The sequence below is a fragment of the Vipera berus genome (genome assembly GCF_964194415.1).
Source record: "Vipera berus genome assembly, chromosome: 9".
In the NCBI taxonomy this organism is placed as follows: domain Eukaryota; kingdom Metazoa; phylum Chordata; class Lepidosauria; order Squamata; family Viperidae; genus Vipera; species Vipera berus.
This window is the reverse complement of record NC_138212.1, coordinates 15,689,798-15,706,442: the sequence shown is the minus strand read 5'-3', so window position 1 is coordinate 15,706,442 and position 16,645 is coordinate 15,689,798. Positions and strand designations below refer to the sequence as shown.

Here is a 16,645-nt window from a genome sequence, read left to right as displayed (position 1 = left end):
CACAGTTGTTGAGCAAACCACTGCACGTGTTAAGTGAATCACACAGTGATTAAGTGAATTTGGCTTCTCCCATAGCTTGTTGGAAGCAGTCTGGAAAGGTTGCAAATAGCAATCACATGACCCCAGGTCGCAGCCCATTCAGAAAAAACAGTCCTTCTCCAGCTAAGGCAACAAGAGGAGGAGGTATTAATAGAGAAGTTTCATGGGAAGACAATAAAGCATCTCACCTACAATTACATCAATCACATCGCTCGCTACAAACACACCAGGTTGCACTGAGAATCCATATCAACAGGCTTAATTATGGTCGCTGGAATACCAAGAGTGCTATACTAAATTCCCTAAGCCAGCTTCTTCACTGTCACTGGGGGCAGATTGATCTAAGTACTGCGGAGTGGCTTCCTGAGCCCCCAAATTGGAAGCTGATTGCCAAGAGCCCAGGTTTTGATCATGTGACCATGGGGATGCTGCAACTGTTGTAAGTGCGAGACCAGGCATAGGTGACTTTTCTCCAGTGGCATTGTAACTTCAAACGGTCGCTAAATAAATGGTTGTAAGTCAAGGACTACCTATATCTCAAAGCTAATATCCAAGGAGGAGTAAACTCAGATGTGGTGATGGGATAGACATTTAGTTAAATGAGCTACTTTGAAGACATTATGGAACATTTGAGTAAAACTAGAACCTAAGATTATTTTATGGAGATTCTCAGTCATCCAGGTCATCATTGTCTCAAATGTGTTTTTCCCCCCAAAAGGCAGCTTGACTGTTTTTTCTTTGAGGAAGAAGAAGACGTTTTGCTTCTCATCCAAGACGTTTTGCTTCTCCTCAGTTGTGATTGGATGATGAAGGGATGGAAGGATAGGTTCTGACAAGATGGTGGTGTGGTGGTGGAAGGATTGTATTTCTTTGCAGTCATCTGGTCATTAATATTCTCTCTGAGAGCTGTTGAGGCCACTTGGGGTTTTATCTGGGCCCTCAGGATAGAACCTAAGAAGGTGCCTTCAGTGGAGCTGAATCACTAGAACCAATAATGCCTACAACTCACTGGTTGTTGTTGTTGTTAGCTGCGAAGTCGTGTCCGACCCATCGCGACCCTATGGACAACATTCCTCCAGGCCTTCCTGTCCTCTACCATCTTCTGGAGTCCATTTAAGCTCATGCCTACTGCTTCAGTGACTCCATCCATCCACCTCATTCTCTGTCGTCCCCTTCTTCTATTGCCCTCGATCTTTCCCAGCATGAGGCTCTTCTCCAGTGAGTCCTTCCTTCTCATTAGGTGGCCAAAGTATTTGAGTTTTAGCTTCAGGATCTGGCCTTCTAAAGAGCAGTCAGGGTTGATCTCCTCTAGGACTGACCGGTTTGATCGCCTTGCAGTCCAAGAAACTCGCAGGAGTCTTCTCCAGCACCAGAGTTCAAAGGCCTCAATTCTTTGGCGCTCGGCCTTTCTTATGGTCCAACTTTCACTGCCATACATTGCAACTGGGAAGACCATAGCCTTGACTATACGCACTTTTGTTGACAGGGTGATGTCTCTGCTTTTTAGTGTGCTATCTAGATTTGCCATGGCTTTCCTCCCCAGGAGCAAGCGTCTTTTAATTTCTTGGCTACAGTCCCCATCTGCGGTGATCTTGGAGCCCAGGAAAATAAAATCTGTCACTACTTCCATTTCTTCCCCATCTATTTGCCAGGAATTGAGAGGGCCAGATGCCATGATCTTGGTTTTCTTAATGTTAAGTTTCAACCCAAGTTTTGCACTCTCCTTCTTCACCCGCAACAAGAGGCTCTTTAGTTCTTCTTCACTTTCTGCCATTAGAGTCGTATCATCTGCGTATCTTAGGTTGTTGATATTTCTTCCGACAATCTTAATTCCAACTTTTGATTCATCTAGCCCTGCCTTTCTCATGATGTGCTCTGCATATAAGTTAAATAGGCAGGGCGACAGTATATAGCCTTGCCGGACTCCTTTCCCAATTTTGAACCAATCAGTGGTTCCGTGTCCAGTTCTCACTGTTGCTTCTTGACCCGCATATAGGTTTCTCAAGAGACAAATAAGATGGTCTGGTACTCCCATCTCTTTAAGAACTTGCCACAGTTTGTTATGATCCACACAATCAAAGGCTTTAGCATAGTCAATGAAGCAGAAGTAGATGTTTTTCTGGAACTCCCTAGCTTTCTCCATGATCCAGCGTATGTTGGCAATTTGATCTCTAGTTCCTCTGCCTCTTCGAAATCCTGCCTGTACTTCTGGTAGTTCTCGATCCACATACTGCTGAAGTCTAGCTTGTAGGATTTTAAGCATGACTTTACTAGCATGAGAAATGAGTGCAATGGTGCGATAGTTTGAACATTCTTTGGCACTGCCTTTCTTTGGAATTGGAATGTAAACTGATCTTTTCCAATCCTGTGGCCACTGTTGAGTTTTCCAAATTTGCTGGGAAATTGAGTGTAGCACTTTTACTGCACTGTCTTTTAAGATTTTGAATAGCTCAGCTGGAATACTGTCACCTCCACTAGCTTTGTTGTTGCTAAGCTTTTCTAAGGCCCACTTCACTTCACATTCTAGGATGTCTTGCTCGAGGTCAGTGACCACCTCATTGTGATTATCAGGGACGTTAAGCTCATTCTTGTATAGTTCTTCTGTGTAATTTTGCCACCTCTTCTTAATCTCTTCTGCCTCTGTTAGGTCCCTGCCATTTTGGTCCTTTATCATGCCCATTTTTGCATTAAACGTTCCCTTCATCTCTCCAATTTTCTTGAAAAGATCTCTGGTCCTCCCTATTCTATTGTTTTCTTCTATTTCTTTGCACTGTTCATTTAAGAAGGCATTCTTATCTCTTCTAGCTATTCTCTGGAATTCTGCATTCAATTGGGCATATCTATGTTTTTCTCCCTTGCCTTTCGCTTCCCTCCTTTCCTCAGCTATTTGCAAAGCTTCCTCAGAAAGCCATTTTGCTTTCTTGCATTTCTTTTTCTTTGGGATGGTTTTGGTTGCTACCTGTTGTACAATGTCACGAACCTCTGTCCATAGTTCTTCAGGCACTCTGTCTATCAGATCTAATTCCTTAAATCTATTTGTCACCTCTACTGTATATTCAACAGGGATATGATTTAATTCATACCTGAGTGGCCTAGTGCTTTTCCCTACTTTCTTCAGTTTAAGCCTAAACTTTGCAACGAGAAGCTCATGGTCTGAGCCACAGTCAGCTCCTGGTCTTGTTTTTACTGACTGTATAGAGCTTCTCCATCTTTGGCTGCAGAGCATATAGTCAATCTGATTTCTGTGTTGACCGTCTGGTGATGTCCATGTGTAGAGCCGTCTCTTGGGTTGTTGGAAAAGAGTGTTTGCTATGACCATCGTATTCTCTTGACAAAATTCTATCAGCCTGTGCCCTGCTTCATTTTGTACTCCAAGGCCAAAGTTGCCTGTTATTCCGGTTATCTTTTGGCTTCCTACTTTAGCATTCCAATTCCCCATGATGATAAGGACATCATTTTTTGGTGTTAGTTCTATAAGGTGCTGTAGGGCTTCGTAGAACCGGTCAATTTCATCCTCTTCAGCACCGGTGGTTGGGGCATAGACTTGGACTACTGTGATATTGAATGGTTTGCCTTGGATTCGAACTGAGATCATTCTGTCATTTTGAGGATTGTATCCCAGTATTGCTTTTCCTACTCTTTTATTGACTATGAAGGCTACTCCATTTCTTCTGAGGGATTCTTGTCCGCAGTAGTATACCTGATGGTCATCTGAATTAAATTCACCCATTCCTGTCCATTTTAGTTCGCTGATACCTAAGATGTCGATGTTCAGTCTTGTCATATCTTGTTTGACCACGTCCAGCTTTCCTTGATTCATGGATCTTACATTCCAGGTTCCTATGGAGAAAAATCTTTACAGCATCGGACTTTCCTTTCACCACCAGACACATCCACAGCTGAGCGTCCTTTCGGCTTTGGCCTAGTCGCTTCATTCTTTCTGGCGCTACTAGTACTAGTCCTCTGCTCTTCCCCAGTAGCATATTGGACGCCTTCCGACCTGAGGGGCTCATCTTCCAGCGTCATATCGTTTTGCCTTTTGGTACTGTCCATAGGGTTTTCATGGCAAAAATACTGGAGTGGGTTGCCATTTCCTTCTCCAGTGGATCACATTTTGTCAGAACTCTCGGCTATGACCTGTCCGTCTTGGGTGGCCCTGCACGGCATAGCTCATAGCTTCATTGAATTACGCAAGCCCCTTCGCCACGACAAGGCAGTAATCCATGAAGGGGAACTCACTGGTAGGGACCCATTAAAGTTTCAAAGGAGAGTTCTCAGCCCTCAGCTATACTTATTGTGATATATATATATAAACAGTTAATAATACTTCATTGTATAAACCAGGGAAAGCCGCCTGACAGAAAAACACGCGGGAACCTTGACAGCTGTCAAAGTTCCCCGCACTGCGCAGGCGCCACCACTGACAGCTCGCGGCTGTCAAACTCCGGACCATGTGGAAGCCTGAGCTGTCAAAGTTCCCCGCACAGCGCAGGCGCAACCACTGACAGCTCGCGGCTGTCAAAACACCAACCCATGCGAAAGCCGGAGCTGTCAACAGAAGACGACGCGGATTGGTCCCGGTTTGACACGGCGCCAAAATGAACACTCCTGATTGGCCCTCGCTGCCAGCTGCCGGCTATAAAAGCCGGACAAGTTATTCTATGTTTGCCTTGCTCTAAATAAACCTGTTGTTAACTAGCCTGTCGTCCCGAGTGGTCCTTAGGCTACTTCACTGGCGACGAAGGTGGGATCGCTCCGGAGCTGAAGTCACGGCCGAGGAAGAGAGTTCCCGGCAAGAGCTGTCACGGAAGTTTTAACTTCCATCGGAGCAACCCAGGACCGGACGACATGGCAAACTTCGGGCGTGTGAGGGAGTTTGATACCCGCCATCCCGAGAGATGGCAATCACACCTAGGCCAGGTCGAGGGATTCCTCCTCGTCAGTAAAATCACTGACGACAGAGCAAAGGCCGCCGCTCTACTATACATCAGCGGACCACCAGTGTACGATGCTGCCGTTGGCCTGTTCAGCCCGGTACCCATCACCGAAGTCTCCTACGCAGATCACACTTATTGCCAAACTTTGGCCTTCTGGAGGTGCTCTAGCATGGAGCGCTACAGTCATGTGCTCTTGTGCCCACCCACACTTATTATAATGTCCAAAGTTGTACTTAGGGAGGCTACACTGCGGTCCAAGAGAGCTTCATTTTCCAAGCCTTCTCCATGGGTGTGTGATCTCTTGATCTTCAGATAATCTCCGTGTTTGATCAAAATTAATTAACTTAGTTTTTGCAATCACAGAAAAATAGCTCCTTTGTGATTTGGCAAACTCCTCTGAAGTCCGTAGGAGTTTATCTCTCTTATAACTACCCTGATAGGACAAATCAAGAAGAACATTATAGAATGAGCTGGCTTGTATTATGCCAATCCTGAGAACACGGCTGACTCCAAACCTAAAAACAAAGTGTAGATCTTGCACTGAAAGGATCATTAGGTTTGGGACAAAATCTCTTTCAAGCCAAGGTTGATTGAGCATGTAGATCTATCTGTCCAGATACCTTTAGAGCTACCTGTATGTAGACACTCAGTATCTTCTGCCTTCTTTTGACTCCCCAGTCTAACCTACAGACCTGGAATTCCCTGGTAAAATCCCAGCCAAATACTAACCAGGTTTAGCCCTCTTTATCTTCGAAACTCAGATAAAGTCTAGTAAAGTCCTACCAACTGCTGAGACACCTAACTAGCCAGTTTGAGAATGCCCCATTTCATTGGTCTTTGCTACCTGTCTTTTTAATTACTCCGACTGAAGCCAGAGCAGTTTGGGAAGGATTATTTGGCATCAATCCCAAATAAAACATTACAGGTATCCTTGACTTAAAACAGTTCATTTAGTGATCGTTCGAAATTTAAGTGAGTGATTTATGACCGTTGTTCACACTTATGACCACTGCAACATCCCCACGGTCATGTGATCAAAATTCAGACACTTGGCAACTGGTTTATATTTATGACGGTTGCAGTGTCCCGGGGTCATGTGATCCTCTTTTGCGATCTCCTGACAAAGGAAGAGACAGATTCACCTAACAACCTTGTTACTTAATTAACAATTGCCATGACTCACTTAACAACGGTGGCAAGAAAGGTCATAAAATGGGGCAAAATTCACCGAACAACGGTCTGTCTTAGCCACAGAAATTTTGGGTTCCATTGTGCTCAAGGATTACCTGTACTGAGTATTAGTGGTTGGATTCGAACCCCCCCCCCCGAGGTCCCTTTCCAACTCTGTTATTCTATTACTCTGTTATTCCTTTAAACAAAAACAGGACAGAACAAATAATCTAAGACCAGGGTGACATTTTCCAGAGATATCACCTAATGCCCTGCAATTATGCCTTACGTTGGGTAACTTTCTTTGCTAATCCTCCACAGATAGCTTGGTTTATGAGTCATCGCTAAATGGTTCCTATCTTGATTGGCAGCAGGTAAGACTTTGGCAATGAAGCCTGAACATCCATTTCGGCTGATCTGCATGTAGGCAGTGAGTGTGAGCCTGATGCCGCAGATCTTATTCAGCCCTGAATTTGGGCTGTGCTCTCAAAGAGATGTTGTCACTGAGTGAAAAGGATGAAATGCAGAAGAGATGGATGGATTGGGAAATGCTCTGTGTTAGTGCCAGCGGAATGTTGCCTGCCGCCCACCTGGAAAAGAGATGGAAAATAAATGAATTTGGACAGTGTAACTCTAAGGGGCAAAGAAGTATTTTAAAAAAATATTTGTAAATCTGGTGGTGGTATGTGTGTGGGGGGTGGGGGTGGGGGTGGCAGACAGGGGATCTGGGATCCCGACTAGAAAATAGAGTAGGATTGCAGGAAAAAGAAGCAGGAGGAAGAGGGAGACTTTCCCTTGACCCACTGATGTCACACACACACACACACAAACATATATATGTGTGTGTGTGTGTGTGTGTAAATTTTTAGATTGTTAACAAGCATTTAACATATATATATATATATATATATATATATATATATATATATATATATATATATATATGTAAATTACTAACAAAGAATTGTTAGTAATTTACATAAATATATGAGCTGTCCGGTGTGACTACTGCCTGTTCGATGGCCTTCAAGATAGGCTGAAACAGGAAATAAAGATATATATATATATATATGAAGTGTACAAATGCATTAAACATCTAATTGCAAATGCCAAACAAAATGGATATGCTAGACAAGCTATGCTTTTTGCCTTTAGAAAAATTACTTGCTAAAAAATAATTGCCCTGAAATTTTAGGAAAAGACTGGGCTAAAATACATAGGAATATGCTTGTCACCTTTCCTAAATTTTGTGGCCAAATGAACTTGAAATAGTTAGGTAGAAATCTCTGTGGAGTCAAAATGTGAGCATTATCTGTCTCTATAGGCTGAAACAAAAAGGAAAAGTCATCAGGATTCAGGTGTGTGCACAAATCTTTTCCTGTTGCCTGGGCTTTTATTCTGAATATTCCATGTATTTTTACACCACGTTTAATGTTGATGTTTTTAACCTTCATTTTAGAATGTTGTAGATGACTGTGGGAAAACTGTTTGAAAAAGCTACATGCAAAGTGTGAAAATAAAGTAATAAAATAATCCTTGTGAAGATGCCTAGGGTAGAATAAAAAATAGTGGAAGGGACCTTGGAGGTCTTCTAGTCCAACCCTCTCCCCATGGCAGGAGATCCTATACCATTCCGGACAAATGGCAGTCCTGTTTCTTCTTGAAAACCTCCAGTGATTTTCAAGGTTAGATGGTCAGTGACAAGCTAATGGTTTTATAACTTGACTTTTATTTGTTTTGATACTTTTTGCTTGCAATATTTATATATTTGCCCATTGTCCAGTTTTATTCCAGGATGGATTATAAAATCTCTAGGGGGTTACAGGATCTCCCTGTAAGAAAACAATGTATTTTACAGAATCAGGTTTGTGGCCCCATGAAGCGTTTGGTCTCATCTCCAAAACCTGTCCAAGCCATCCGTTTGGGTTGTGGGAAAAATCTCCCTTGCTGTTTTTCCCCAAAGGTTTTCTTCAGGTGCAAAAAAAGGCTTCTGTTTTTCTACCTCATTCTCAGGATGCTTGGCGAGGGCCATTCCCTTAGTGTTTTGTAGTTGGAGATGAGATTGTTTTCATTCGCCTCTTTTGAAAAAGCCCCACAGCTCTCCTCCTTTTGCGTCGTTTCAGCTCTTCTGCCCTCCACTTGTTGCAAAGCCAGATCGAAAAAGCAGGACCTACATTATGTCATCATTTCCTTGGGAAGCCTTCTCTGCCTATCCCACCTGTATTTTTTTTTCCTGGAGCAACTGCTCATTGCTCTTAATTCCAACAATAGCAATTTAATGCTTTTTATCTGATGGAAAGCACTCCCATCTCTAGGGCCTCCTTTCGACAGCAGAACAGTGGGGAGAATAATAATAAATCTCAGCCAGCCACGAAGGAACCCACCCCTGCTAAAAGCAAAGACAGAAGGAACTAGCCCAACGAGAAGGATGACTGTCACCAGAGGAATCTGGGAGGAGAAATTAGCAAACAGCGCTGCTAAAAGAGCAGAATCTTATTGCTGCTTTCAAAGCAAAAACTTCAAGGGCCCCATTTCCCTGCTAGGTGTTCCACAGATGTGTTAGGACTGCATCTCCCAGAATCCCCTTCGTGCAAGATGAAATTAATAAATACTTAGCCCCAATATTAATGGTTGCACAATATGCCACATACACTGGTTTTCCTAACCACCAGCTACAAGAATCAGTCATGACTGGATGGCACATGATTAATTAATCCAGGGGTCTTCAAACTTGGCCCTTTTATGACTTGTGGACTTCAACTCCCAGAATTCCTCAGCCAGTGTGCCTGGCTGAGGAATTCTGGGAGTTGAAGTCCACAAGTCATAAAAGGGCCAAGTTTGAAGACCCCTGAATTAATTGATCAGTTCAATTCTTATTCTTTTTCCTTTTGATGGTCCTTCACTTATTTACGTTCTCCAATCAGCCTGTCTCAATCTCAGCAGCATTAAGATGCGTTGATTTTAACTCCCCAAATCCCCCAGCCAGCATCTTAAAGCTGCTGAATTTGAGAAACACTGTCTTAGACCCACAGTATTCAAGCTGTATTCTCTGGAATCCAGAACTTGTGAGAATCCTCCAGGGGTTCAACTTTACAGTTTCTGTTTACATTGCATGAGATCTGTTATAGCAATCTGAATTGTAACATTTTGTTCAGACCAAACGCACTACACGAAACATAGCAATTCTGGATTCTGCACTGGTTTTTTTCAGAGAAGAGTTTGACAACCACTGCCTTAATGCTAAGGGAAGCTTCATTTTGGAGATGCAGATCTAATAAGTAAATAAATTGGAATATAATTTGCTCAAATCAGTGTTCTAAATCAGACTGGCATTTGGATCAAATTGTCATACTGAGCTGACTTAATCTGACAGTTTTGATTTGTTTTGCAAATCTGGTCAATCAAGCATCCTGAGCCAAGTGCCATTCCAAGTATCCAGAATAAGGTGAAAAATCAGCCACTTGAACATAGAACGTAGAATAATAGGGTTGGAAGGGACCTTGGAGGTCTTCTAGTCCAACCCGCTGCTCATGGCAGGAGATCCTGTACAATTCCAGACAAATACTTAACGACCGCAAGATTCACTTAACAACTGCAGTGAATTATACCCAATATGCACAGTCATGCTATATATTATTTGGAACAGTGTTTCTCAACCGTGACCATTCTAAGATGTGTGGACTTCAACTCCCAGAATTCCCCAGAGCTGGCTGAGGAATTCTGGGAATTGAAGGTCACACATCTTAAAGTGGCCAAGGTTGAGAAACACTGCTTTAAACTGTTAGGTGAAGGGATACCCCATCTCTTTATGAAAAGAAAAAGAACATTTAATATATACAGCTTAGGGAGGATAAATTTCTCTCTAGAGGCCTCCAGCCTAGAGATCACATTCCCCAAATAGGTGTAACCAAAGTGAAACATGGCCCAGGCATTTTAAACCAGTTTATTAATGTGGTTGGCAAGCGCTTGTCTATCTAATGAACTTCCGGTCTCTAATTGCTGTAGTTACAGTGTATTGTGTTTTTTTTTACTGTGTAGAGGACTAATTCCATAATGTCCTGCTATCACAAGATAAAAGACAGCATTACCAAAAAACAGTGGGGGTAAATCAAGTAAATAGTGACAAACCCAGTATCAGATGTGCTAAGAATCTTCTGATGCATTGGGAGTGCGTGTTAGAGCAGAAGCGACTTCAGTTATTGTCTCATCTTATAACCTGCCCTAATCTGAAGATGATGAAAATCAAGAAGAGAAGAAAGACAATATCAAGCAATTAACTGATCCCAAAGCAAGAGATACGTATCCAACACAATCAATCAGAATTAAAGGCATGATGGAAGAGAGCTGTTTGGGCAACTTTGCAAATTGCCCGGAGGGACGTCATGGCATGGAACTTGGAGGAATTGAGTGCCACTTCCACTGGGGGTGGGGTTGGGGGGGGCACCACAATGGCCAGGGCCTAACTGTCAGGTTTTGTGGAGTGAGCTGCTACAATAAATGATAAAGCAGGTTTTCCAAAGTTTTAGGGTTTGTTGGGAATTCTTAAGGGATGTTTGTCCTGGTTGGGTACATTTGATAAAGTCTGCTTGAAATATTAAGGAATTCTAAGGGATTCAGCACTGAGATAATTGCAAACTTTGAAATTTGCCAACTTGCACTTGTGGGTTTATTGGCATGTGGCTTCGCATGCTGTTCGTCCTGCAAGGTAGTCCAGACAAACACAGCCCGGAAGGACTAGCCCCTATTGTTAGTGTAAGGCTACATTAGCAGAATCCTGCAAGATTGAAAGTATTTCTCCCCTCCTTTCCTTTTGCTCTCCAGAAAAGTAGGGAGGGTCCCTTCTGAAACTTTTCCCTCCTTCTGTGAGCTGAAATACCTTTTGTACCAGTTATGTCTTCTGTGCCTCCTCCTTCTGTCTCCCAAGGCCATTTCCACAGGCCATTACATACACAGAGATATCAGGACTGTACAAGGCGATCATTGCTTGTCTTGCACAGTGCTCTTAGGCCACAATCCATTGCTAAAGCCACTGCGCTTCTTGGATGGCTTCCTACGGCACTTTCAACAGCCAGAAGAGGCTTCTTGGTGCATAGTTTGTTTTTATGAGCTGTGAATGGGTTGCCCTGCCCTGCTTCACAAAACAGCTTTCGTCGGCTGAGAGGCGGGAACATGTTCATGTTTTCAAAGCTTTGCACGGGTCTAAGAGATGTAGTCATTTTGCTCCTTCATGATTTGCTAATGGAGGAAGATCTCCCTACTCAGATCTTTGGGAAGAGAAGGGTTGCTATATATCCCACTTGTCTGACATGGGAGTAGCCTTTTAAAAATGTGTTGTACTTCAGTAAGTCTGCGGTGAAAGTAAAACTATCGCTGTATGACTTTAAAGCAGTGTTTTTCAAACTTGGCAACTTTAAGATGGGTGGACTCCAACTCCCAGAATTCCCCAGCCAGTATGGATGGACTTCCACTCCTAAAGAATTCTGGGATTTGAAGTCCACCCATCTTACAGTGCCAAAAATCTTATGTGCACAGAGAACTGGGATGCTCATCTCCCTAGCCAGTCGTCCCTATCTCAATAACTCAATACACTCAGCAGCTTCTATCCATTCCCAATAGGATGAGGGTGTTGTCCATGTTTGCTGCTCATTTCCAGGCTGATATTATAATCCCACGATCATGCAATAAATAGAGTAATTCCAAAGTACAGAAGCGTCAGCTTATTATGTTATGCAATGTGCTTCCGCTTGTATGCAGATTGTTTTTGTCAAAAAATACCTTAAATAAACAAAAACAAAACAGTGAAGGCAACCAAACAACTCTGAGTTTTTAATTAAGTTGTTTGTGAATCTCAGAACTTTCCTTAGTTTCATTAAGCGGACTGATTGGCCAGGCTAACCAAAAGCTTGTGAGATCCACTGACTAGTAATTGGCTTGCATCCCACTCCTCCTTCACACGCAGGGGTGCAACCACTGTGCTCATATGGTATCCAGGCTGAAACATTCTCCTGCCTCTTTTTGTCCTTAAATCTTGTTCCACTTGGAGATGGTGAATTTGCGTGGAATGTTATATGCTTAAGAAAGAAGAGAATTTTGGTCTCTTTTCATAGTCCATGTGGGATAGTGTTGCACTTATTTAGTGACCAGATAGCCACAACGGTGCCCCGTCTTTCATTATAAGAGCCCCTCTCCCTCAAAGGCTATGACAGTCTTTCTCAATCTTTGCAACTTTAAGATATGGGCTTCCTTGGATATCTTGCTCTTTCTGACTTTTTTCTTCTTCTTCTTCTTCACTTTTTCTTTTACTCATTCATAATCTTGTTCTTTTTCCTATTTCTTCCATGTTTGTGTAGTTTTTAAAGTCTTTGCAAAATCCTCTTTTACTAAAACTTATTTTTAAAAAGACTTGTGGACTTGACTCCCAGAATTCCCCAGCCAGAATTCTAGGAGATGAAATCTACCCATGCTGGCTGAGGAATTCTGGGAATTGAAGTCATCCATCTTAAAGTTGCTAAGATAATCTCTCTGGTTTCTCTTTCTTCAATTCAACCCCAGGTCAAGACCTCTGACAAAAGCTGGCTGAGGAATTCTGGGAGTTGAAGTCCACAAGTCTTAAAGTTGCCGAGGTTGAGGACCCCTGGAGGGATAGAAAGATACAATAACAGGAAAATCTGCAGAGCTTCTGTGGAGCTTTATGATGCTTAGGCCCTGATTTCTCTTTCTGATGAGGATCCTTCTGAATGTAATTGTTAGAAAAGCAGGATATAAAGTATATACATGGCATGGGATCAGTTATTTGAAAAACAATCCTTTCCTAGTCACATCTACCCCACCCACCAAAGCAAAGAGGCAAGGAATGTCCTGTCCTAAGGAGGAACAGCTAGTGAAGGGGTCTTCAAACTTGGCCCTTTTATGACTTGTGGACTTCAATTCCTAGAATTCCTCAGCTAGGCATGCATGGCTGAGGAATTCTGGGAGTTGAAGTCCACAAGTCATAAAAGGGCCAAGTTTGAAGTCTCCTGATCTAGTGGAACCAAGGAGAAAGGTCTTCTCCATGGTGGCTTTCTTCCTGTGGAAAATTATCTCCACAGAGAGAAGATTGCCCCCCCCCCCACTTTGACACTCTTTCACAAGGCCCTGAAGACCTCTGGGGACCTCAGAATGGGATGGAACCCATCAAACGGCCCATTTGATTTTTGTTGTCAGGGTGGTGGTGATAGGGGGTTATTGCTTTTTTATTGTTTTTGAATTGGACTTTATTATCCTTGACAGCTGCCTGGAGTTTCTAAGAGTGAGTTGGATGGCCATATACAGGAGAAAGAAAGAAAGAAAGAAAGAAAGAAAGAAAGAAAGAAAGAAAGAAAGAAAGAAAGAAAGAAAGAAAGAAGAAAGAAAGAAAGAAAGAAAGAAAGAAAGAAAGAAAGAAAGAAAGAAAGAAAGAAAGAAAGAAAGAAAGAAAGAAAGAAAGAAAGAAAGACAGCAGCAACAGCTATCTCTTTAATCCAAAGAACTGCCAGGGGATGTTGCCATTCTCTTCCCTTTCACAAAGATTGTCCCTCCTTTTAACCATTAATGGTGGTGATTGTAGAACTAGGCATTAGCAGCCTTTTGAAACAGTTCACCTAATTCAGGGGTCTTCAAACTTGGCCCTTTTATGACTTGTGTTGTGTAGTGAGTTCTTCGCGCAGGAAAGGAGATGAGGCAAGTGAGTTCAACAAAGCTCATGGTTTATTGCTTGCTGGAACTGAACTGAGAATTGGGCTGCAGCTTGCAGCAATTTATAGCCTGGCCCCTAGGCGGCGGTTTAAAGCAACCCATTGCCGCCTAGGGACAGCCAATAGCAGCACTGGAGACCTGGAGTCTGGGTTGCTGGACAGTAGCTGCTCCAGCTTACTAGTGGTGTTACAACTGAGTCCAATACATAACATTCCTCAGCATGCCTGGCTGAGGAATTCTGGGAGTTGAAGTCCGCAAGTCATAAAAGAGCCAAGTTTGAAGGCCCATGACCTAATTTGTAGGCAGGACTTTCTCCAAAGGCAGAGAAATTCTGCAGCCATTTTCCCTTAATACAACTACAGTACAACAGTCCCACAGAAGGAGTCCTTCTGATGCCTTCCTTGCAGTGGGACAGATGCCTGCGGATGTCTGGGAAGAAGGAAGTTCTCTCATCACTCAGAGAGGTGACTTCAGAAGCAAAGACGGGACCTTCACACACACACACACACACAAACCTTGGGCAGCTTGTCATAATGCAGGCATGGCTATTGTACTCCACCTGCAGCAATTCTCAAAAGAAGTCTTTTGCTTTCCAAACCGAATGAGAATCGGTTAAACAAATGTAGGAGAATACGTATATTTGCCTGGCCCAAAATGAATTGGGACCTTTTTTAAAAATGAAAAATATCTGCTCTTTTCTGTCCCTCCTCGTGCATTCTGGGCCACTCAATTTTTGGCTTTGTGTAGGAACTAATCAGCAGTCGGAAGATTGCTAGAGCCTGCATGAACTTAGCTAAACAACAGCAAGGACACAGGCAAAACATTCCTTCTTGTGTGCATTTTCAGGTTGCCCATGGCAAAAGGCTGAAGATGCCTCTTTTTCTTCTGAAGAACAGTCAGCCTTTGATCTGTTAACATGCACTTGTTGCTTTGTGATTGTCAAAAGGTCCAACTTATTTTGTAAAAGCCCGAATCACATGTTCATCTTTTGCAGTGACTTTCCTGCAGCCTCGGTTGTAAGCGGCAAACTTTGTGTGTGCCACTGCTTTTTTAGGATAATAATAATAATAATAATAATAATAATAATAATAATAATAATAAGAAGAAGAAGAAGAAGAAGAAGAAGAAGAAGAAGAAGAAGAAGAAGAAGAAGAAGAAGAAGAAGAAGAAGAAGAAGAAGAAGTTGGAAGGGACCTTGGAGGTCATCTAGTCCAACCCCCTGCTCGGGCAGGAAACCCTATACCATTTCAGACAAACGGCTGTGCAGTCTCTTCTTAAAAACTTCCAGTGTTGGAGCATTCACCGCTTCTGGAGGCAGGTTGTTCCACTGGCTAATTGTTCTCACTGTCAGGAAGTTTCTCCTTAGTTCTAGGTTGCTTCTCTCCTTGACTAGTTTCCATCCATTGCTTCTTGTCCTGCCTTCGGGCGCTTTGGAGAAGAGCTTGACTCCCTCTTCCTTGTAGCAGCCCCAGGAGCCCCTCCTATCCTGCACTACTGTACAGGATGCCCTTGATTTAGGACCATTCATTTAGTGATCAAAGCTACAATGGTACTGAAAAAAGTGACTTATGACCATTTTTTATACTTACAACCACTGCAGTATCCCCACAGTCACATGATCAAAATTTGACACTTAGCAACTGGTTTGTATTTATGATGGTTGCAGTGTCCTGGGGTCACCCTTTGCAATCTTCTGATAAGCAATGGGGAAGCCAGATGCACTTAACAGCTGTATTACTAACTTTACAACTGCAGTGTAAGTTGGAGATCTACAACTGGCAGATCCAACTGGAAAACTGGGGTGAGGTCCAAGGCAGTAGTGGGATTCAAATATGTGAACAACCGGTTCTCTGTGTGGATGCTGCTTCTGGATGTCCATTCTGGTTCCGGGCAACAAAAAAATTAGCTACCGGTTCTGCCGAAGTGGTGCGAACTGGCTGAATCCCACCACTGTTCCAAGGCAGCCTGGTGGGGCAAGGTATAGTAAGCTCCGCTTTGCCGTGGCATCGTTTGCCTTGTTCCGGCCTCCGACGGTGATGGCGACGATGGCGTTTTCGGGGCTTGCTGGCCCGTTCCATCGGCAGCGATATGGCGGTGGTCGGTGCTTCTTCATCTGGTCTGCGGTGGCCGTAGCAGCTCCGGTGGACTGCCAATTACTAACTTTCGATCTGCCTCCCTATTCCCCGTTGGACTGGGACGGACCTGGGTGCAAGCCGCAGTGGGAGAGCGGCTTGTTTTACATCGGCACTCCCATAGAGGTGGGAGCTCTATGGGTTATGCCCCACCCAGGGTGTACATTCTGGACCATCCCCTGGATCAGACTTTCGACCTGTCGTGGGAGGACGGGTTGGGGTCTGCCCCCGGGAGTATCCAACCGGGTGGCAGTAGGTTGGTTGATGGCCCGAATGTCTCACTCCCTTCCTTTAGAACCTCCTACTGGACTTTTCCATTATGGGACTGCCATATCTGGACTTGTTGGACTTATGTACAGATACTCCAGCACGGACTTGCTCGCTCTCAGGGGTGCCCCCCTCTCCTGGGTGCGTCCCGCCTTTTTTGCCACTCCCAGTCTCAATGAAGGGCCCAATTATTGGGACCCTGAGAGATGGCCGGGTAAGGTCAGGGGCTCTCGATCCAAATTTAATAGGAGGCCCCTGGTTAATTTTTTAGTTAAAATTTTTAGGGGGTTAGGGAGAGGGGTGGGGGGTAATGGTTGTTTGACTATGGGGGGTGGTCATACAACCATGGTGCAGGCCAGGCCTGGGTCTGACTGCGTTCGGGGGGAG

The 16,645-nt window shown here is 43.6% G+C and overlaps 1 protein-coding gene across 1 annotated transcript in view; it reads right to left on the bottom strand.

Moving 5' to 3' along the window:
- IFNLR1 (interferon lambda receptor 1) overlaps positions 1–15,972 on the bottom strand; it is a gene marked incomplete at its 5' end in the record, with an annotated part of 68,783 nt that extends 52,811 nt beyond the window's left edge. The window contains 1 exon segment of the mRNA XM_081334375.1: positions 15,859–15,972. Within this exon segment, the coding sequence (XP_081190501.1) occupies positions 15,859–15,972 (114 nt within the window).
- Between the last annotated feature and the right edge of the window lie 673 nt (positions 15,973–16,645).